The sequence below is a fragment of the Xiphophorus hellerii genome, chromosome 23 (assembly GCF_003331165.1).
Source record: "Xiphophorus hellerii strain 12219 chromosome 23, Xiphophorus_hellerii-4.1, whole genome shotgun sequence".
Taxonomy (NCBI): Eukaryota; Metazoa; Chordata; class Actinopteri; order Cyprinodontiformes; family Poeciliidae; genus Xiphophorus; species Xiphophorus hellerii.
Window position 1 is genome coordinate 26042368 of NC_045694.1, and position 23801 is coordinate 26066168.

The 23801-nt window shown below is 40.9% G+C and overlaps 1 protein-coding gene across 1 annotated transcript in view; it reads left to right on the plus strand.

The window, feature by feature from the left end:
- Window positions 1–990: 990 nt before the first annotated feature.
- Window positions 991–23801, plus strand: part of gpc4 (glypican 4) — a 50500-nt gene continuing 27689 nt past the window's right edge. Inside the window, exon 1 of the mRNA XM_032554965.1 lies at window positions 991–1824. Coding sequence (XP_032410856.1) covers window positions 1668–1824 — 157 coding nt within the window. The 5' untranslated portion in view covers window positions 991–1667. The remainder of the gene's footprint in view (window positions 1825–23801) is intronic.

The window sequence follows — 23801 nt, forward strand, 5'->3', positions numbered from 1 at the left end:
ATCGGAGTAAAGAGGGCGGGATAAAACTAGGTCTGTCACGATGACGAATATTGATGGACGATAAATTGTCCCAGAAGTTATCGCGATAAATGATAATATTGTTGTTTTGAGACCATTTTAAAGTAATATAATGGTAATGGTATAATAATGCAAGAAGACATTATCAGAGATCAATAAACTTTCAATTTTAATGGACATTTAACGCTGGAAGTGGAAGACATTTTAAATATCCAACGTAAATAAACAAAACAACAGAAACAACAAATAAAGTGAACAATGTGTTAACAAAATTATCCTTAAAAAACATCTGGGTGAGACCAAAGCACCGGACTGAAGACTTTTGTCGTCCAGTTTTTGGCAGAAAGAGGGAGAAAAAAAAGAAAAACAATAAATCATGCAAATGGACATTATTCAGTTTGTTTTCATTTATCATGTGATTAATTGATTTATTTCTTGTTGCGGCAGGCCTAGAGACAAATGCATGTCACATTTTAGATTTTATGAAGAACAAAAAACTGAAACTGTGTAATTTCTCCTCCATTTCTGTTACATTGGTCTGTTCTGGTATGTTTGTGTTGGTAATGTACAGAAATTCAAAAAAGCACTGAAAATCACGTGACTCCTCATTTTGTACTGCATATTTATTTATCTCTATTTTCACCAGTTTTCATGGTTATGCTGTAAATTTGATATATATTTATGTGATATAGTGCTTTCCAGTTGCACATATTGAGATTTTTTTTTCTTTCTTTCTTTCTCCGCTTTTCATTTTGTTCAGTTTTGTCCGACAATGAGCGGAGCCCGTGGCTCCACCCCCAGCTCCAGTCCTGGTTTTCAGCACCGGTGATTCTCCTTCTCGTCTAGACAGACAGCAGGGTGACCGAGGCCAGGCCGGGGAGAGTCCCTGCTCCGCACTCCAGCCCTGGTGTTCCCGCTCTCCGGCTCTTTGTCCCCGGAACTCGCTCTCGCTCCTGGCTGTCCACCGGGGCTTTTTTTTTTTTTTTTTTTTACTCGCATCTGGATCCCAGTACGAGTCGCAAACAGCCCAGCGTCCTGTGCCGCAGAAACCACGGCGTCTTTAAATTTGGGAAAGAAAGCAAGAAAAGAAGAAGAAGAAGAAAAAGGGAAGACAGAAGAAACCCAGCTCTCCTCCGGCAACTTTCTGCGGTCCGCTGTCCTCCCGTGGTTTATCCGTTCGTCGACGCCGTGAAGCAGTTTGTGTGTGAGGCTGTGATTGTTGCCTCAAGTTGGAGAGAAAGTTTTTTTTTTTTTTTCAGCTCGCTGTTTTCGCACACAAGTTTTTTTTCCCCCCTTGTCGAGTCTGGGACTTGATACTTAACTAATACCTGTTGCTTTTAAACCTGCGACGTTTTAACAGGGTTTAGACTTTTTTTTTTTTTGGTGGTGTTTTTCTCTTTTCTTTTCTGGCTCCCAAATTGTTTGCCGGAGAGCTGGCCTGGGAGCTGCCGTGAAGGAAGTTTCTGTCGAGCTGAAGAAAATCTCCATGAGGAAACTCACCAACTTTGCCTTAACTAAAAAACACACAGGACACCTGGGAGGCCGTCTACCTATTCTAAGTTTTAATTATTATTTTTTTTACGGCTTTTATTATTTTTGAAAACATCTTTTTTTTTTTTTTTAAAAACCCAACAAAAAACAACCTTAAAATGAAGTCGCTGTCGGTGCTGTGTGCGGTCTGCACGCTGGCTGTGTTGTCCGCCTCGGCGACCGCGGAGCCAAAGTTGAAAAACTGTAACGAGGTTCGGGAGGCGTTCACCTCCAAAGGCTTTAACATGAACGATGCCCCCAACAAAGTGGTCAACGGTGAGTTTTACCCTTCAGCTCTGCTTTTTAAGCCCCGCAGGCTCCTCAAGCGAGGCGGGGAGGGGGAAGCTGCCCCGGGGGGGCTTCATTGTAAAGATTTCCCTTTGCTCTTGTTTTACGTTTTTAAGTTGGGAAAGTTGGCTTTAATAACTCCGGTGAACTGGCTTGAAACATTCGGTCACCGTTTTAGCCGCTTCCTATTCTTAGCTAACAAAAAAAAACATGTTAAATATGTCTCTCTCTTCTTTTTTTATTTTTTAAACCGCTTTAAGTTCGTCCAGGTCTTGAAAACTGCAGCAGCTCAGCTGTTGTTGCATTAAAGCTGCTCGTGTGAAATGAATCAGAATCACGTTAGTCACTTTTTACGACAACGTGTTTTGGTATGTGTCTGTAATTACAGAGTTGATAAATTGTTTTAATTTATTTTATTATTAAAAATTTATTTCCGAGAAACCAGCCTCCACAAGCATGTGCCTCTGGTGACGTCACAGAAGGCACAAGGCAATTAATCTCTTTTTTTTTTTTTATTGGCATTTTTGAAACTTTGCTTGTTAAACTTGGTAACAACATTTTACTTGGAAATAGTCAAACATTTGAGAATTGTTTTGTACAGAATTTTGAAAAACATGAAATTTGATTTCTATCCTTTAAAAAAAAAAATTCAAAATTGATCAAGGGTGAGATAAAGGTTGAGTTTCCAAGTTTGTTTGTTTTTTCACAGTCTACATTTATGTGTTTTTAGATGACCATTATCATATACTTTAATAATTTAGATTTGTTTGAACGAACAGAAAAAGCACCCTTCAAAAGTTAAACTTGTCATTTGTGATCTCAATGCTATTTCTAGGATTTAGTGAGTTATGCATGTGGCGTTTACGTTGGATGCCTGGTTTTTAGCTGGAGGTAGCTTATAGGTCAAGCAGAGGATTGAAATGTCTACTTAATAGAATTCAGAATCACAAATTAAAGTTATCTGTGTTCAATCTTGGATAATCGAATCCCAGCATTATAGATTTGAACAGATCCAAGTTATCCTGAAAGTCACAAATGGATCTGTAAATAAAACATGTAAAGTAAAAACCAAAATAGGTGAACGTTTTGTACTCGAATATCCCACAAGAACTGGCAAAAAAACAGTAATTTTTCTACCATGCATTCATTTTCTTGTCGTATGCTGACATAAAACTCTTTCTAGTAGAAAGTAAATCAGATTTTCAGGTCCAGGACTGGTCAGACACAAAATGGACTGAATTTATCCATCAGCTATATATCTCTAAGATCTCCTGCTGTACTGTAGGTGTTGCAGTGGCGACACCTTACCTCTCCCATGGCTAAACATTGTTTTCCATGTAGGAAATACTTGCAGCTAATTCATAACAATATGAGGGGGTATAATCGACAGAAAAGCCCGACTCCCTGCTGAACGAGGCCAGGCCTGTGTTTATTTCCAGGCTTCCTCGGCGGAGGCTCCTGCAGCTGTGAGGTGCAGGCGGCCTGCGGTGATTTAGTAAACATTCCTCGTGAACAAGGCTTGTGGATTTCTCTCCTCTGACTCCGCTAGTCCTCGCTTTTTGCGGTCGAAGCTTGGCGCTGTTTGAGCCGAACGTGGCCCAGACGAGAGCACATGACGCGACGAAGGGCACCGGCGAAGAGGGGCCTGATGTGTTGGGAATTAGACGGGGGCAGGAGGGCAAGTCAATGAAGCCAATCATGGGATGCAGCCAAGTAATGGAAACTTGGGTAGGGGGGCTGTTACAGTGAAGGCTTTGAGGGGAAAGCAGGGGTTAGGAGGGGAGGAGGATTGAAATTCCTCTGTGCCCTGCATACTTAAACCCTCCCCCACCTTTCTCCATCACCTTTTAATTTTAACAGTAGTTAAACGATTAGTGTGTTGTTGGCAGCTGTGAAGTGGCTCCAGGGTTATGCTCTGGTGTGATTTCCGTTGATTGGTTGTGGCTGTTCGTATCTCTTATCAAGTTTTGATGTGCACAATATCAAAACTTGGGTTTAATTTCTTTCTCTGTCGTACTCAAAGCTTTTTGTTGTAATTTTAAGCATAAAACAGCCTATTTTGTCATCTTGCAAATTTCTAGGTCCTTTTTGTTCCTTGGTGGGTTTTTTTTTTTCTGGTTGTTTCTCACAGAAAGCACTTCAGCAAATCTGCAAACGCCAAACACCACTAGTAGAAGAATCGTGTGTGTGATGGCATGGAGACAAAATGAGCTTTTCAGATGTACGCTGCCTTGTAAAAGTATTCATTCCCTTTACGATGCAACTTTTCCCATGCCGATACGATACCGATATAGCTGCTTTGAGTGTTGGCCGATGCCGATGTTGACCTGATGCAATATCGATGCAAACGATGCATACTTTTATTACATATTTGTAGCGTGGAAAGTTGGAAAACGCTTGATAAAGTTATAGTCAATAACAGTAGTTAGAGAACAACTGACTGGGTCGTTTATCATTTATTATTAACCAGTGGGTCTGCATGTGGGATACATGTGCTGCTGGATAGAAATGCTGGAGTGGAATCCTGGGGCGAACTGCGTCTATCTGCGATTTTAGATGCAGTCTAAAAATTCTTGCTTTTTTTTTTTTTTTTTTTGGGTTGATATTGGACCAATATCAAGATCGGATTGGGACACCTATACTTTACGTTTTTTAAAATATTACAACCACGCCCCTCTCATGGAGGAATTAGTTTTACCTTTTGCACTCCGAAAATCCAATTTTTGTGAACTATTGCTCAAAGAAAAGGTGCCATGTTCAAAGAAAACAATGTAAGGACACATAGCAAAGATGTGGAAGAAGGTCCTCTGATTAACTATTTCAAGTCTGAGTGGTGGGAAAACAACTACTGTGCATCATGATGAATAAGGCGTGAACGATATGGACGCAGGATTTTATAGCAATATTTTGTGGCACTATTGAGATGACGACAAAAAAAAAAGAAAAAGGTGGATAAAACTGCTATTTATTGCTTCATTTGTGGTAACTCTATGGCTTGGACTTCCTGGCACAACATTCACAGCTGCTTAAACACAAAAAACATTTCGTCTCCAGGTGTCATTTTTGTCGCTAAGCGGCTCACAGCCACTGCGTTTGATTGTGTTTTTGAATTTACTGACATTTATAGATGCTTTCGTGGAGCAAACAGTGAAGAATATAGTAAAAATAACATTTCCTTCAGTCTTTTGTGACACCAATAATTGAAATTTATCGAGACGACAATAAGTAAAAATTCTTGTAATAGCATTTTCTTTAATGATAAACAAGGTGTAGACCTTTACCATATCGTTTGTCATTTATCGTGATAAATTTCTTATCAAAATAAGAAATTGTTTCTAACATTGTCATGATAAATTCCAAATAATTGTGTTTAAACACCCTGAAGCTGTCTGTATTGTCGGGATTGGTAGTTTTACTATTTTCTCCACTGTTTGTTGCGTGAGAGCATCAATATTATTAAATGCAGCTACAGATTTCACTTCTTAATGTGACTGGTGGCCTAAAGTTAAGTAAAAATGACATAAATCATTCTTATCGTTATCACAATACTGACGCAAACTATGGTGATAAAACTTTGTCGCTGTATAGTCGCCATCCTTACAGTGAAACATGGTGGTGGCTGCAGCATGAGAGGGATGGAGGCTTTTCTCACCAGTCTGACTGAGCTTCGGCTTTACATTTTGTGGGGCGGGAGAAGAAGAAGAAGAAGAAGAATGTTTGGGACAGATAGATGGAGGAAGAGTTCAGGTTAGCTGCTGCTGCGTGAAAATGTTCATGAAGAAAAGGTTTCATGCAGGCAGGAAGGCAGGTGTGTGTGAGGGGGAAGCTAACACTAAGCTCCAGGTACTCAGAAAAACTCTGGAGTAACACAAGAATGATGATGATGATGATGATGGCAAGTGGAATTAATAATGAACATGTTCTGAGATATTTTAGTAATAATTGTAAAAAGTAAGGGAAAACAAATGACACAGAAAACAGTTATTGATACAATTTAAAAATATTTTAAAAATGACTAGACACATATTTAATAAATCCTATCAGGGAGGGTTGTTGCCAAAATGTGGAAATGTTCAACAGATGATTGTAAGAATGTTAGGATTGTGTAGTTAAAGTTTGACGTTAGTAATTACTTCAAATTCACTTATTGCACTACAACCCTGTTTAGGTGTCCATGCTTTATGTTTTATTATTCTGTTCATGTGTATGGTAAACTTATTGTCAGTAAATTGGTTTTCATAGAGTCAAGAATAAATCATACATTTCCTATCATTTGCTTGTACTTGTGGGGTTTGTAATCGAAAGAAGAAATAAAAACAGTGGCTGGTGAAATGTCTGAGATCCTGGTAAAAAAAACTTTCGGAGAAAGTTTTAATTTCCACCCCTGGACGTACCTAAAAAAATTTCAACTTCAGAGCTGTGTTCACAAGAAGTGTGGGAAACCGTGGATTATTTTTCTTTCTCTTCACAACTTCTTGTGGTCTTTCTTGCTGAATCCCAATAAAATTCACTGAAGGTTGCGGTTCTAACAAAACAAAATGTGTTGAAGGGTTATGAATGCTTGAATAATGGAAGACACTGTTTATCCAGGCTTGGATGTTTCTCCTTGATAGACACTGTAGTAAATGATTCAATGGGGGGGGGGGGAAGACTGTTAAGAGTCTCCAGATACACCCTCAAAATGTCTGGTTGAACTTCATAATTAAGCAATAATTTGAACTCGGTGAAGTTGTCAAAATGCTCATCCTGAATTAATTTCCCTTTCCATTCGGCTCGATAGACGTGTGTGACAACAACACATCGAGAAAGGATTCACTCGTCTTGGTTTTAATGCAAGTAGATTTGGACTTGCCCTTGCTTTGGCGCAAACATCATAAATCCAGCGTGTGGAACATGAGTTCTCGGTGGAGACAGACATTCAGAGATCGCATTTTGAACCGCAAGCCTCTCAAATTGTTGTTGGCAGCCAACAGATAAGAATTAATGTGCGTTACCATCGAAATTACCCACCGCTTTATCTGAAACCAGACACGAGTCGGTGAAATGTTTTTTAGGCGGTGAAACTGCAGTGGAAACCCAGACTGCTCGAGTTTAGACGGAATGAAGTGATACGGAGGAACAGCAGGCTTGCTTGGTAAATTCCTCCGTTATCCCATGGTATCAGCTGAACCGCTTCTCATGGAACCGGTTCAAGACTTGGCTTCCAAGTTTTCTTTTTGTCTGTCAGAGGATGACTTATTTGTGGCTTGTGGTGGAATATTTTGCATAAATTGGGAAGTAAATTTCCCCAACACAGTGAATAAATAATGTTGGCAATCATGGAAAATGTAAATGGTGGTTTTTGCTGCCTGACTTTCAACTAATACTGTGTGCAACTGTTGTATTTGATTCTTTAAACTACAACAGGCTTTCACTGGCTGAGTGGTGAAGATCCTGAGAATTAATTTATTTGCTTGTAGATTAGAAGTAAGAGCCTCACCGTGTGAAAACCTTGACTAAAACTCAGCATCGTCATGGCATCACAGTGTAAACTTGGGCCAAATGATCAAATCGGTTTTAAATCATAACAGCAATGATTATCTCCTCGTCTGCTATGAGTTTGATTATTACAGTTGGTTTTATCGTCAGTGCCATTTGTTCTTTTTCACTTGTACTTTGACAAAAGTTTTCAGGCAGTGTTCCTGCACTTTGTTTTCTACATCAAGCGAACTAAAACTTTTGAAAAACCACTTCGCCTGTGGTGACGCTGGACCAAGAACGACTGAGATAAATGACATGAAAACGTCTAAGGACGACGCTGAGCGCAACTTTCTTTTTCACAAAATGTAAATAAAAACGGAGTGGTGTGAGATTTTAGCCTTTGAGGATTTCGGTTTTGTTTGGTAAAAGTTTGAGCCATTTCTCCCGCTGGTGCTAGATTCACACGTTTGTTTTGGTTGTATTTACCCATGATACCCTGCGCTGTGGTTAGCTTCCTGCTTTTGGAGCGCACTCCAGTTCGCTTGGCTTTTAAACGGCACCAGAGCTTACTTCAACCAAACCCAGACCTAGGTTTGTGCTCCACAGTTTGCTTTTCTGGCCCTGATCAGGGTTTAATTTCCCATTCACGCTTTTGCAAATGAACCGGACCTTCTAGACCAGGGGTGCCCAAACTCGGTCCTGGAGGGCCGGCATCCTGCACGTTTTAGTTCTCTTCCTGGTTTAACGCACCTGGATCCAATGATGGCTTGTTAGAAGGCCTAGGAAGAAGACTGACATGCTGAAAAGATTGTTGGTACCACCAGGAGGACCGTGCAGGATGCCGGCCCTCCAGGACCGACTTTGGGCACCCCTGTTCTAGACAAACAAACTAGATTTTGATAAAAGCGGACTAAACAGGCCTGGTGTGAATGCACCTTTTGTTGGCTACAACTTATTTAAGTCACATAGAATTATATTTACCTCTCTCTACTTTATAGGACCATAGGCAGTGTATGCAGACAGTTTAACTGGCTATTAAATATGAAATATTTAGGTTGAAGCTGTGCCTTTATCCTTTCACTCTCCAACAGAGCCTTTTAGAGAAATGAAAACCTTCAGACTTTTTCTTCCCTTCGCCTCTCACTCAGTTTCATACCATATCTTTTTACATCCATATTTCCTCTAAATAGAGAGAGAAATCTGTACAATCACATCAATGTGGAAAGTCTTGTTGTTAGAATTGGTTCCAGTCAGTAATAGCTAAACAACAACATTAACACACTAATATTAAATTTAAAAAATGCCCCATTGCTACTTTGTTAGCTGACTCTTTCAACACAGTGGGGCCACTGTTTGCCTTTGTGCTTCAAAATAAGAGTCTCAAACATGGATACAACAACGTGTCAAGTCAAAAATACTTTAACTCCAAAGTCATAACAATAGCTTGAAGTGACGTCACCACATGAAGCCACATGGTCCCAGCTATTGGATAGTTTCTTCCTGGAAAGACTTCGCTTTGATGAGCAACATCATGGAGTTTAAATACAATCTCAAAAATAAGATTACCTATTATTCTGACTCTTTCTCTTCCTTCTCATTTGAAGGTTTTTAAACCACAGGAACAGTTTTGAAACCATAACTTTTTGAATTCTTGAGGGAACTAGCGAGTGCACTCACTGCTTAGCTGGATTCTTCAATGCGCTGTTGTTGTTGTTTGGGTTTTTTTCTTTATGAAGTAAAATCTCTTGATCATACCTGTGCCTAAACTTGAAGTGTTCATGACCACAGCTCGTCGGCCGGATCGAGAGGTTGTCGTCTTCAGTCCCGCATTGCGAGGAATCTTTCCCGCTAAGCTAACGGAGAGGAGGCAGCTTTCTCAGAAGTGTAACCGTTTGGAGAAATAACAGGCTGGCCATTGCTGGGACATTCAGCAGATTAGATAAAGGCGGTGCGGACGAGGGTGCAAGGTCTGCAGGCATTTTTTGTTTTAGTCCAAAGATCAGGATGAGTGGCTCTGCTCAAAACAGGCGTCTAGGTTTCTCACTCCTGTAATAATTAACAAATTACCCATTGGCCAAGTGTTCAACTTCCTCTGTTGAGGTCAAATCTAAGGCCTAAAGATGTTTTCTGATTCTTCATTAGAAAAATGTCAAGTCTTTTTGGATTCCCCACAGCAGCAGTAGAAATTTATGCTGTAGTCAAAAAGTCATCTTGCATTTTTATTGTGTTGTCTTGTATTGTCTTAAGCTTATTTACCGATAGCTCTCATTAAAAGGAAAGTGAGTTAGGTATTTTTCACACACTCTACAACAACGCTATTTAGATAAACACATTATAGTTTTTGTTGTTGTTGTTTTTTTTGCTATGAAGTCCCATTCCAGTAGTCAATAATCCCCTTACAGTCCATCTGTGTTCTTCAAAATTGTACATTTATTAATCTTGTCTCTAAAACAGCTGCTATGGCTTGAAACTGGCTTGGCTTTAACTCTGCTCCTCTTCTGGCCCTGCAAACGTCTCCACAACCAGCAGGTGGCCTGGCTTCTCGGGTCGCTTGTGTATCTACAACGCTACGCTATCGGTGTGTGGAGTTGGGGACATTTTTGGACCAACACCACACATCACGCACTGTAATATTAGCAAGTTAGTGACCGTTCTTTCCTTAATTTTGAGTCATTAAATTGTCTAAAAAAAGTATTTAATTCACTTTCCTGTTCCAACACACCTGCAAAGGCCTGGTCATTAATTATTCATTTGATTCAAGTGTGTTGGAGCAGGGGTACTTATAATTACACATGCACAAACCTTTGATTGGGGGCCTGTCCGGTGTTCGCTCAACCCACTCGTCCGTTGACCTGCTGGAGATCAGGACCAGCTTTACCACAACCAGGCAAGAATTAAACAGAAAAATTGACAAGGTGGTAATTGTGCACATAAATATAACTTGGCTGCTTTTTATTTTTATTTTCTCCAAACAGCGGCTTTTGTTTTGAAGGCAACTGCCGATAGCCTCTGCTGAGGGGAATTCACCAGAGCTAAAGGTTTTCTAGCGAATCTACAGTTTTTAGCAACACACAGAGATCCAAGGAATGGCTGCACAATGCATCACTGCAATATCAATGGACACATTTCAAAGGACGATTTGAAACACAATATTTGTTGTTTTCATTTACAGTCACCATGAATAACCACAATGGATCCTAATAAGATATCAATCCTGCTGTATGGAGTCTGACTGTAGTAAATGTCTCCACCCAGCACGCTTTGATGGCTCTAAAGATGCCAAAGGTCATAGCGTTGGAAATTATAGCATTCCAGTTCAATTTCCTAGTATCTAACAGCCTTACTTCACGTGTTTATTTACTGAAGTGAAGGTAGGTTGGCTCTGGTTCAGGAGAGCCGACTGCTGGTAAACACACTGAATTTTCCAATTTTCAAACTTTTCTCTGTTGCGTTTCTAAAAGGTCCTCATTTGTATTGAAATAATTTGTATGTGTGACTTTATGTTTTTAGTCGCAATTACTACTGTTGGCAACATTTTCATATTCAAACACATTTTGTAAATAGTTTTTAGAGAAGCAAATTTAAGATGCGACAATAAGCGCTGGATTTGAAACTTAAATGTTTCAAGTTTATTACCTTATGTCTATGTTTAACGTCATTATTTTAAAGAAAGGAGGGTAGTACTTGAATTTACCTTTCACAATAAAGGTACTGTAAGTGATGAAGGCTGCTGGCTAACAAAGCTCCACATTGCATCACTTTGGATCCTGTAAGTGATGCTGCTGATTGTATCAAATTCACATTAAACAGAGATTCTTAAAAAAAAAAAAAAAGGGTAGTGAAACCTTTATTCCATTTATGAAAACACAAAGAAACATTTGTCAGTGTTTCTTGGCATTGGAATCACCTTGGATTAGGACAGTCACAAAAACCACATTAAACCAAGACATGATTATTTTTGCTTGATTCTTGAAACTTTTGCTTTGTTTGTAGAAATAAAAATTAGGGTTCTAAGTTTTCCAAAACGATGCCTAAAAGCTTGTGGGATGCACATATCGTTCAGCAAGCCAACTTCTTGCTTCAGCATGACCTTAGTTTTACCATTTGAAGCTCCATCCTTCAAGAAATCATAACTGGAACATAGAAGCGGTCTAACCTTTGCTAAGTTTGTAAGAAGTTGTTTCACATTTAGTCGAAGGACTTCAGAATCACTATTTCACACCTACAAATCTGACTCGCTGAAGTCAGGAAATTACTCACTGCATGTTAAATGTGGCTTATGTGTGCATCTAGTCTTTAAGCCTCTGACAGCAGGGCTATGGTTCAGTCTTTGTTCATGCATGTGTTATAAAAAGTTCTCACTATCGAAACGGAGCCTTTTCCACGGTGGAATAAGCTGCACAAACATTAATATCAATGATTTGTTTACAGAAAAAATGTTTGCAGGGCTGGATAATAAAACGGCAGCAAAAGCCAAAGCATGAGCAATGAGCTCTGATAACATTCCTGAGTGATGAGCTGAGTCCTTGCAACGCTGTGCCAGGAACCAATTCAGCTCTTCTGCACATTTTCTGAGGCGGCTTTAGATTATGTTATTGAGTTTGTGTTTGTTAGCATAGCTTAAGTTTAAACAGATCACATCTGCTTTCAGTTCACACTTGTGCTTTTGCGCATTTGGTTTAATGAGAATGAAACAAAACATTTTTACCGCACTTCATCTTCTAGTCGGCTAAAAGCATTGATAGTTTGATCGTTCCTGGTGTTGACATCTTACCTGTCAAGAGTTTAATGATCTATAATTGAGTTTAAGCTTCATTATGTTGGGGCCCTGTGAAGATGGGGGAGCCTAGCCATCTACCTTCACCTGCTGGGGCTGGGTCACATTCACCCAGCAGGTGAATGTGATTTGGGTCACATTCACCTGCTGGGTCTGGTGAATGTGACCCAAATCAAGATGTTAAAAATTTTAAATGTACTCGTATGTAACCAACATCTGACTTTTTCACAGCAGTTTGAATGTCCCAATTCCAATCTTTTCAACCCCTCCAAAAATCTGATTTGAAACACGTCCAGAAGAAGCCAGATCTGTCATAAACATTTCTGCTTCAGTTCTTTTCTGTTCCAGTGAAGTGCATCACACCACAATCCCACAACTCTTAGCTCCTCCCACAAATTCAAACAGACTTTTCTACAGACGTTGGTGTCAGTGCACCACAAAATTCTGTTTCTATTAGTTGTACTTTCTTTTCACTAGTTTCATATATGTTACGATCTTGTGACAATCCTGTTGGCTCTCATTGCTGAATAAACTTTAAAACTGATCCAAATATGGGAGCATCCATTATTACTTCTGTAAACGGTGCGTTGCTGTGTCAACGTTCTTCTTCTGCGCATGCTGGTCGCTGCCTTGGGGCAGTGAACCGTTCACACATAAGTCATATCACAGTCGCATCATTCATCAGTATGAACAAGCACGCGAATAAAATCAGATTTCATTCAAATCTGCAGCGTAAACATAGCCGCTGTGTGTGTGTGTGGGTGTGGGTGTGTGTGTGTGTGTGTGTGTGTGTGGGCTCTTGTTCTAGAACAGGTTTTGGTTCATTTGCCTCTGAATGTTGGTGTTTTGTTGAGCGCCAACGCCTGTTACCGTTGGTTTTTGGAAACCAAGCAACGGGTTTTTGGGGACGGGTTTTTGGAATCCCGTCAACGTGTCATTGATGGAATGCGTTACACAACATGGAAGAAAACCCTTCACCCGTTGTCCAACATGTTTGTTGCTCCTTTGAAATGGCAAATGGCCTGTACGCTACACTCAGTCCTTGGGTTACAGCCACATCTGCATCCATGTAGCAGCGCCACCAGCCCCTCTGACCACCATCAGGCAATGTGGATGAAGTGCCTTGCCCAAAGACACAACAACAGAGGTGCACAGAGTGGGAATCGAGCCAGCAACCCACAAACAAACTCTTACTCGAACTCCTACTCATAGGATGAGGCCACGGGCAGTGTCGTGGTTCGTGCGGATGAACCTGGTATTCCACAGTGCCCGACTGGATTTGGCGTTAGGAAATCTCATTCTTCCGGCGGAAACACACAACTGTGGTTCACATTCACAGATCTGTCTCCGGAAAAGCCCTGTGCGTGTCTAGATGGGGTCAGAGAAGGGAAACGGGGTGGAAACATGTGGCAGTTCTTATCTGAGTTGTGCTATCACAGCATGGCCACCTTGAGATCTCCGGGGCTGCTGTGGCATCCTCTGCTGCATGGCTGGCAACAGCTGCTTTATCACCGTCCCAAAACAAACCAGCATATCCCAGCCTTCCCAACACAAGACCGAGCACGGCCAAAGCTACAGGAATGTTGGTGAAATTAGCTGTGTGGAAATAGTTTTGACATCCAAGAACTTGTTTAGTCTTTAGGAAGAGTCCTCAGCAACGGGTGAATGTTAAGTTCCTCTGGTACGCTCATTTAGTATGCTCTGAGTGTAGCATCAGCTCAATAGCTGTGTGTGTGTGTGTGTTGGCTGAGTGTCCGTTATTCCATCACTTCACATCCTTTGCTTCGGTCCGTGCCTTCAGTCCCCTCAATGAAAAAGGACAAGTGAGCGACAGATCAGTAGGGGGTGGATGCTCTGTGTGGGAACAATTGAGCACCCCCCCCCTCTCTCTCTCTCTCTTTTTTTTTTTTTAAGGCTCGCCTTCCCTCCCCTCCTCTCAACACATTCCACACCGGACCACCAAGACCTGCACACAGGAGTCCTGGAACTGGGAACACAGGGCAACAAAGAGAGCGCTGGAAGAGCCGAGAGAGGATTTGACTGACAGGAAAGCTTTTTTTTCCTCTGGGTCAAAGTGATTTTTCCAGGGGAAAAGTTGGTCCACAAGGAATATTTGAATCTGACTGGATACATACATGCATTTTTACAAACACATGGCTGCCTCACCTTGATTCAATAAAGGTTTCCTCCCCCGAAAGGACCCACGTCAGAGTATTTTTAGCATTCGTGACCACAGTTAAACTCGACTCCATCCTTTTGGTGGCCACAGCAAACTGCGAGAAATCCTGATCTGGCTTTGTGGTTTTCCGTATTTTGAGCTGAGCGATCCCCTCCCCCCTGCCACATCCACCAATGAAGTTCCCCGTTAACACATCCTGTTTGCAGGCTGTTAAAAGTTGGCCATTTCTCTTCCTCCCCATCTGTCCTGACTAACATGTCAGTTCATGTTCTTGTCCCACTGTTCCCTCTCTAGCTGCTCCTGCGGGAGGTTTTGTTCTCTTCCCTTCTTTTCCTGTCTTCATCCCTGAGTGATGATTTTTTATTTTCTTTTTGCTCCTTTCTGTTGTTCCTTACAGGTTCTTCCTTTCTTGGCTTCTTCTAACACACCTCTCTGTAATCTCCACTGCTTTTGCTGGGCTTTCTTTTGGCTTTCCTGGTTCAGAATATGTGCTGATGTGAATATGTAGAGGATGTTCTTCCAAGATAAACATCGCCTGAGGCACCAAACTCCCTATAATTATGATTTGTACCAAGTGTATATTTTTCCCCACTATTTTATTATGAAACTTTAAAAAAAATACTTGACTTACAATTGGCATGGGTCAGAATAAGATTCCTGAATGGAAATACAACATTTTCAAAATTTCCAATCCATTATCTAGTTGCTTTGATTGAACAGTAATTCACACTGCTTCTAAAGCTAATATATTCTTGCAGTTAGAATATACATTTGCAGCTTAAATAAATAGACTTGAATAACCTTTGTTCAAGGTTTTTTTTTTCTTTCCAATGTTCCCTTTCCGACAATCTGATTATTGAAATGACCATTAAGATGATCTTGAGTTGTTCGTGTTGTGTGTGGTGTGTTAAGAGTGATGTGGTCTGTCATGAAGGACGTCAGGATCGCTCTGCCGATTATCCCTGATTTTAGATCGACGTTGGATCGTCTCGACCCAATGTTGCAATGTGTGTGGTGGCGCTCGCGGACAAACGAGAATGCAGCCTGTTGAATGTGACGTGTAGCCAATCAGAAAGGGAGGTGACGGAAACACTGACGAACAAGCAACTTCTATGGCGCATCAGAAACTTCGGTGGACACTGTAGACGTCTCTTTCTATTGTTTTTCTCTGTTGGACAAAGTCCACAAACTATCACTGTCGCTTCTTCTCTGTCGGCCATGTTTGTTTCCTCTGAACTCACGTTTGGTCTCGAGAGGCTTTTTGAGATTTCCCGACTGAAATCTGGCCTACAAGTTGAAAATCTTGCCAGTCAGTTGCTAGGCAATGTGGAGCAACAGGTGTGGGAGTGGCAGCACTGATCATACTTTGTTTCTAAAACTGAGAATAGCCTTATCCTTCAACTTCTGTGGGATTCAGAACTACAAACTTATTGGAAAACACGCTGCTGCACTTTGTTGGTTTGAGTAGCTGGAGGGGAAGAAAGTGCGTTGTTTTTAAATCAGCAGATCGGACCTCCAGGAAAAACTGAAACCCGTATCAGTCAGGAAAAACTTCATCCAGAATAACCTCGGATCAGTTCACCCCTGCGGCTGCTTGTGGCCAACTCCTCTGAGGCTCTACGTTGCGCTACATGATCTCCTCTTAAACAATCGACTCTACTGATGCTCTCTCAAGTCCGTTGTCATCTCTTCTTCTTTTTTTCTACCATCCTCTCTGATATTTGAGCAGTGGTTTGTTTCTTTTGTGATGCTCGTCTCGCTCGTGGTGTCACTCAGCCAGCTGTGAGGAGTGTGGCAAACAGCCACCGGCTCTGATCTCAGCCTGCCAGAGTGGAGTGTGAAGTCATGTCACCACATAGTTCCCCAGTGGCGCGTGTGGGCGTGTAGGTGTAACCCTACCGAGGTTAATGGAGGTTTTTAATTTCTTGGGAGCAGCCACGGCCCGCTGCGTGTCGGCGTTGATAGTCGTGGTCATCGTTTGGGTTTGTGGGGCTTGTCCGAGGCCTGGGCGGTTCGGAGGGGAGCGAAGCCAGGGGCTTTCTCGGGGCGTTTGGGCCGAAGCCTCGCTGCTGGGCACAGGCCAGAGGAGCCGTAACTCCCGCTAATCACACCCAAGGCCTGCATCAAGACTCCCACTGACGACGAGCCTCTCTCTCGGCTCGCATATCCAAAACTCAGTTAGCCTAATAGGTTTCCTAATATTTATGCAGTCCCGCTCTGCGGTGCTCGCTCTTGGACTCATTTTCTTATAAATTACAGGGCTGGAGATCAAAACCTCAGCCTTTTTTTTTTTTTTTTTTTTTTTTGTCCAAGAGAAAAGAACGAGCCGTGTCTTCAGCCGCTTCGCATAGCTGACTGCGTTTGATGCCATGTGTTAAAAGCAGCTCGTCAGAACTCTGATTTTCAAACGGCAGACAGCCTTCTGGCCTAGCGCCGACCGGAGAACGGGGCTGTAAAAAGAGGAAAAAAACCCACACATGAAAGGATCAAATATTTTCTACAATGATGGGTCCAAATCTGCAAATCATTAGATGAGTTTTTTTTTTTTTCTTCTTTTTTTATTTGCAATAAAACAAATAGTGTGGGAATGCAGGAATCTGCGCAGGGTTTTGGAATAATGGGAGTCTTCTGGGCAGCAAGTAGCTTTGATTTATTGACACATTGAGAGCATGTCATCGGGAACAGACTGAGCCATCCATGACTGAGGCCCCATTAAACCTTTGTAGCTTAAGGTTTAGGCTTTCGAGGTCCCTTTGACAGGCAGCGATGAGTGGTTCTCTTCCCACCGCCCCCGCCGGTGTCCAGTATCCTAAAGCCCAACAGGTATATCAGAATCTTTGTTGCTCTTTTGTGGCTTTGAGCTTCCAGAAATCGGATCCTGTACCTGACCTCATTCTGCCTGGGGGGGCTTCGCCAGGCCTCTGTCCTGCCTCAACATCTGGTCAGATGCAGACGATCATTTCAAAACTCTTTACCTGTCGCAATCAGCAGCTCTTCAATTAATCTCATGGTGAATTTAAAATGACTCCAGTAAGTTTGATTCTAATATATAATTTTTTTTTTTTAAATACAGATTTTGCTTAGACATCATTACCCATTTTATTTATGGTTCTGGTTGTGTGTGGTTTTTACTTATTGTTTTTGGTTGCTGTGTTTTCAGTTCCAGGATCTAATGTTCATTTAAAATTGATCAGTCTTTGAGCTGGCAAACTTCCATTATTAGTAAAATGTCAATATATTACTTTAAAATGATTAAAATAATTGTCGTTTATCGCAATAATTTCTGGGGCAATTTGTTGTCCAGTAAAATTTGCTATCAGACAGACCTACTCTCTATTTATCTGTTGTTTGGGTATTTTGGAGAGATTAATCAGTTCAGAATTGACAAATTTAAGAAGTTTTTGACCATTCAGATTTCTTACCTTTTCTTTCTTTCCTACTGTTGGTTAAGTATTTGTATTGGCAGTTGTGATTTTATGACGGCAGTGGATGTAAAAGCAAATTTTAGGACTTCAAAATAAAGCGAAGTGATTGAAAGGCGACATTTTAAATTGGTGTTCACATTTTATAGCTGTGATTACTCAGGTAAGCTGGGCTGAGAGAGGTTTTCCAGTTCCTACAGGAAGTTGGGGTATTGCAACTATTAATGCAAATTCAGTCGTCATATGCAAATCTTGAGCAGACTTATAATTTTCACCAGTCACCACAACTTTTTCTGCAATTCTGACTAAATCACAGCAACTCCTCTGAATTTTCACCAATCCCCTTAGCCTTCTTCTAATTTAACTTCCTGTTTCACGACGTCTCTTGAAGCCGAAACTACGCGATGAAAGCATGAGACACTAATTGACATTTGCCTTTCTTTTTTTTTTTTTTTTTTTTGTTTTTACAAAAAACATTGAGATATTCTGTAGGATTTGCTGATTCTATGTAAACAGTTCACGTTAACTTGAATGACTAGTTTGGAATTCATCTTTTGTACTTCGACAACTTTTCAAGACACGACTTTATTCATATAAAATCCAATTTGAAGAAAGTCTTGAAAATATAATTTACACTTTAAATACCAACTGTTAAAGTCATGTCTTTTTTTCACTTTGTTTTTCGGAAGATCATTTGCGACAATTCCAACATTTTGTCAGACCACATTATGGCAAAAATAAAGCTTAAAAGAATTTGACTACAGTCATTTCAAGTTGTAACAAAAACATTGCAACATCCTGGAGGGACTGCTAGTCATTACTAGAATAAGAGGCTTTGTGTGGATTTCCTAGAAAAGGTTTGTCATTCCCTCAACTGAGTTTCCCAAAAGTCTGTCAACATTTTCATCTTGCTCCTTGACAAATGCAGGTCCAACACCTAATAAGATGAAACAACTTTGCTTTACTCTTAGCTCTCCTGTTTTCACCTGAAAGTCTTGCTCTCTCTCCCTTTCTCACAGCCCTATAGAGCTGCTGACATGTTTTCACACATAACAAAATAGTGTTTTGTACTTTCTCTGTCTTAAACACTGATACGATTGCTAACTTTGAGTTTTCTTTTGTTGGCAATGTCATTTGCTGCACAGTGCTTTCGTCGATGCTAACTGGTAGCACTTGACATTTGAAACTGTTAGCATCTTAGGACAGCAGTTGCAGATACTGTTGCTGACTGTAAACACCAGTCTCTGTGTCTACATCATAGAAAATGAATTCACTTTACCTTAAGTCATTGTTCCTATAGGTGTGTGTAGGCCTGTCACGATAAACAATAAATCAATTAATCGCACGATAAATTAAAACTATCGACCTAATTTCAATTATCGGCATTATCGTCTCTTCCGGCCTTTTTCAGCTAATGACACTGAATGAAAAAAAAGCTCAACTCCGGTGCTCTCCATAGACTCCCCCTTCCTCATTTCCTTAGTGTAAAGCCCAGCGCACATGGCACGATCTTAGATCTGTCGGCCGATTGTCGGCCCATTTTCAAAACCTGACAGACCACACATTACCCGACAGAAATCCTAGGTATAACGGTTCGATCGGGTTCGGTCCTGCCGTGTGGTGTCCAACAATGGGCACAAAATAATGGCTACAAGTCCAGTTAACTAATTTTAAAACCAGGCATTAATCAATGCTTTACTACAATCTACCTGCAATGCATGTGGCTAATGTCAGCGTAAAGTCCTGACTGAATGAAAATCATTAGAACCTATTTACGTCACGTTAACGAAGAACAGCTAAAAAGTTACCGGGTTTATCAACTGCGTAGCAATTTCGCTCCAACTCCTCCCCTTGTCATTTCTGTATTCTTTGCATGTTGAATAAACATTAATGTTGTTTCCACATATCATCTCCAATGTCCGCTGGACTTCGGGTTGCGTCGTGTCAGCTGTTTGGGATTCTCCTCCGTAATTTCCCCTCAGAAAGCGCTGAGGAGAATCCGCGCTTTCTGATTGGCTGCCTGTCACATTCAACAGGTTGAGTTAAAGCTCCCAGTCGGGAAAACCCCTGATTTAGATCGGAGCGGCAACAATGATCTACCATAACACACCACACAATCTTAGAAAGACCAACATTCTAAGATTGTTGTAAGGAGAAAAATAGCAGCAAAAATTCATGTAGTGTGAACTATTGCATCAGGTAGTTGATGTGCCCATCTTCTCTATTTAAATCTAATTATTACTGAAGGGCAACATAATATACAGACTTCATAATCTGCACTCTTTTGGTTGAATGCAGTATTTATTTCCACTTTTACTTTATGTTGTTTAGTTTTTATTCAAGTGCGTTTTTTGTTAATGGAGACTGAGAATCCATTTTATTTTATTTTTGGTTGGTTTGGTTGTTTTGTTTATCAGTTCCAGTGTTTAGTGTTCTTTTGAAAATAAAGTATCTATCTTTGGCAGGAAATCGCATGCATTATTACGTCAGTGTAAAAAGGTCTTCAAACAATATTATCGTTTATCGCAATAATGTTTGAGACAATTAATCGTTCAGCAAAATTTGTTATTGTGACAGGCCTAGTTGTGTGCAAGTCCAGCATTTTAAATTAAGAAAATGTGGAAAGCCCAAAAGAATAAAAAGGAGCAGCTTTCTGTTATCTGCTGAAAGTTTTGCTCTCTATTTCTCCCTCGCAGTCTGAGTGAACCATAAACATGTTTTCGAAAACAGTTTTCTTTTAAATGGCTTCTAGGAACTTTATTGTAAACAACTCCCTGGTATTAAAAATAACTAACTTGATGTTTTCGTCCTTCGGGGACTGGGAAAATGTTGCATTTTTCAGGTTTCTATCCGTCTGAAATGAGACCCACCCAAAACTAATCGCGTTTTTTTGTTTGTTTGGTTTTTTTTTTTTGCCAGAATTCCTGTAAAACTCTAAATTTTAACAAATTCATTTATTTTGAGTGGGGATTGTATCTTTGTGGTACAACGGGCCTTCCAGCAGTTCCAACCCCCCTCAGATGTCCTCGTCCATTTGGTCTCACGCAGTGCGCAAAGCACGTTTTAAAGAGAGCCTATTTGTAAGCTCAACAGTAGGCCGTTTCTCTGACAGCAAAGCCGTGTTTGTGCAGGGTCCCTTGGTAAAGCACTTGGCCTTAAGTAAAGAGTGTTTTTCATCTTCTCCTTTAAAGTCTGTTTTCATTAGTGTGCCATGAGTCAGTGGAAAGATGGAGGCCCGATGTAGAGGAACAAGCCAGGAAGGTCTTTTGTGCCCCGTTTTTCTTTTTTTCCCCCCCCTCCTCTCCCTCTGCTTCCGTCGTCTCTGGTGATAATCACGCTGTGCTGCAACTTGTTCTTCCACTTTGTAAAATCGCCGCCGTCCTTTGCGAATCTTAAAAATAACAGTCCACGTCTCTCGCTCTTCAGTGCAGAAACAAAGGTGCGCGGGTGGAGTGAAGTATCGAAGTCGAACTCGACGTTTAAACAAGCTGCAGGACAAACACTGCAGATATGAAGCTCAGACACCAAGAAAGGAAGAGAGAGAGACACAGGGAAAGGTTCTAGATCACCTTTTATAGAAGATAACTAGAGGTGATTGAAAAAAATCATTAGAAGTGATGTGCATTTTGTAGTGTTTATCCCTTTAAAGTAAAGTAAAGTACTGTAAAGTAAAGTTATGTTTGATACTTGTTCCCTGTGCAACCTAAGCTTCTCCTCAGTTTTCTTTTTAACTAGGAAAAAGTGAAACAAGTTACCAATGCTTTGTGTGTCGTTTACGACGTCCAACCATCATCCGCTGTACGGCCGGACAGAAAACTCAGTTCAATATATTGCTGCTTTGACGTGTTAAATGTTTGTTTTTTAGTTCATCTAAACCAGGTGGGTATCTAGTTATGGGTTGGACTTAAGTGATTTAAAGTTGTTTTAATTAAAATAAAAGCAAGGATCATTCCCACTCCTGCTCCAACTGATTATTGCACTTCAATTCATATTTATGCAGTTTTATTTTGATGACTGAGACAGTGATTTAGATTAATCACGATTGTAGCAGTATTCTTTCAGGCAGCTTACTGGCAGTGTACAGCAACAGGTGGGGAAGGGGCTCTGCTGCATTAGTCTGAGCGCTATGATCACTTTGTTGCTTTTTTTGGCATCACTTTTGCAGCAGGAAAGTTACACAGTCACGAGAGGTCTGGGATTTTCAGTGGTAGAAAATATTTTTTAAAAGTTGCTTTTATTTCATTCGTTCCTTCTGAGAGTTCTATGAAGAACGTATTAGGGCCGTCTGGTAAAAGTTGCTGTTTTACCAGAAAAATGTCTTAAAATGACAAGAAAAATGTTGTAATGGGGAAAAAAACCTTGGAACAATTTGTTTTGTGTGTTGGAATCCTCACAAAATTCCTACTTTATTCTTGTATTATTTCGACTTTGTTCTCATGAAATACCCAAAAATGTAGCCTGACCCTTATATTTTGTCATTGAGTTGAAATGAATTCAAACTAGTCCAATCAAATAGAAACCATAGCACACAGCTTGTCAAACAAGATGGCGGCCTTGGATGCGCTGACATCACCTTGCACTATGGAAACCCAAGGACTGCATTAGTGGGAAAGAAAATCAAAATTTTTCTTCCCAAAAATGTAAACTTCATAAACCAAAAATTCAAATAAATCACCCAACCCTAGCAGAATATCATTCATGATTGAGGAAAAATCTAGAATTTTGGGAATTTTGTTGGAAACCCATTTTAAGAACAATAAGAAAAATACAATTTGAAACCCTAATTTTTAAAAAAACTCCCTGCAACACCTTAAAACTGGTCAATACCAAGTGTGTGTGTTCAACGATTAGCTCCAGAGCAGAGTTTTGGATTGTGGTTTGTGACTTGTTGGACTACTTGGAAACGAGCTGAAGCTGCGACAAAGCGGTGACCTGGGAAGTGGTGTAGGCAGGGAGCTTTTGTGTGTGGAGACAAAGCCAGAGATGCTGGGCCAGGACGGAGAGAGAGAGAGGGAGGGAGAGAGGGAGCAGGGGGGCAACAGACAGACAGACAGAGCGAGAGGCCAGGGCAATGTTGTGGAATCTCCCCAGGGGCTTCTGGGTAAATGTTCATGGATGACGGCGTTGTGGAATTTCACAAATGGAGAGTTTTAATTGGCCTGACGCCCCGACTGGTTTAGCAATCAGAAATGGACTCCGGTGGCAGCAGGCTCAGATTTATGGATCCCAGCGTGGGCATTGTTTGCTAAATTGACTGGCTTTTAGAAAGGAATTCATACAGAGGAGGAAAAGAAGGGAAGATTTGGCAGAGATTAACATTTTAATGCGATAATTCTTCACTCTGAAGTGCTCAGTTTAAAAATTTTTTAAAAAGCTGTATATAATGCTGCGGAGCTTAATGAGTCCTGCTTTGTGACTTATGGGTGACCTTCTTTCTTTCCTTCTCGTGCCGTGTAACTTTTTTAATATTTACACGGCACTGTAAATTTATTTAATATTTTAACATCTGTATTTTGGAGCGGTTTTGATTTATTTAAGGAAACAGATATTACCCAGAATATAGTGTTGGGCTAGTAAGCTGAAAACATTCACTGCTCTAAAGCAGAGCTTCCTGACTCATAAAGGGATTGTGGGCATTGTTCTGAGTGGCATAAATCTCTCATGTCATAAGCAGAACTCGTGCTTTCAGAGCTCTCAGTACTACTGAGGGGTTTCCTCCCTGGCTTAGATCTTTTTATTTATGGGACTTGCTGATGCTCTGTGCAGTTGTTCGTCGGCGTTAACCTCTGACGCATCTGGTGAATCATGACTCGTATCGGCACCAGGGCTCTGACTCATCATGTAAGCCATGCTCAGCTGACTGCGTGCAGAATATTACGGCAAAACTAAGAGGCATAGTTCAAGTTTAAGGGGATTTTCAAGATTCATAGTAGCGTCAGCCCCTCCTGCATGTCGGGTCAAATCACTTTGGTAGAGCTTTAAGACGGAGTCGGGTCCGTTTCTGGTGCACAGGGCACTGCAGCTCTTCTAGTTGTGTGGTTTGCTGTCTTTTTAGAAGATTTAATCAGCTCAAACCTTTCTGTCATCATGTACGAGCACGTCTCCTCGTCTTTTGGCGAGAGCAGGA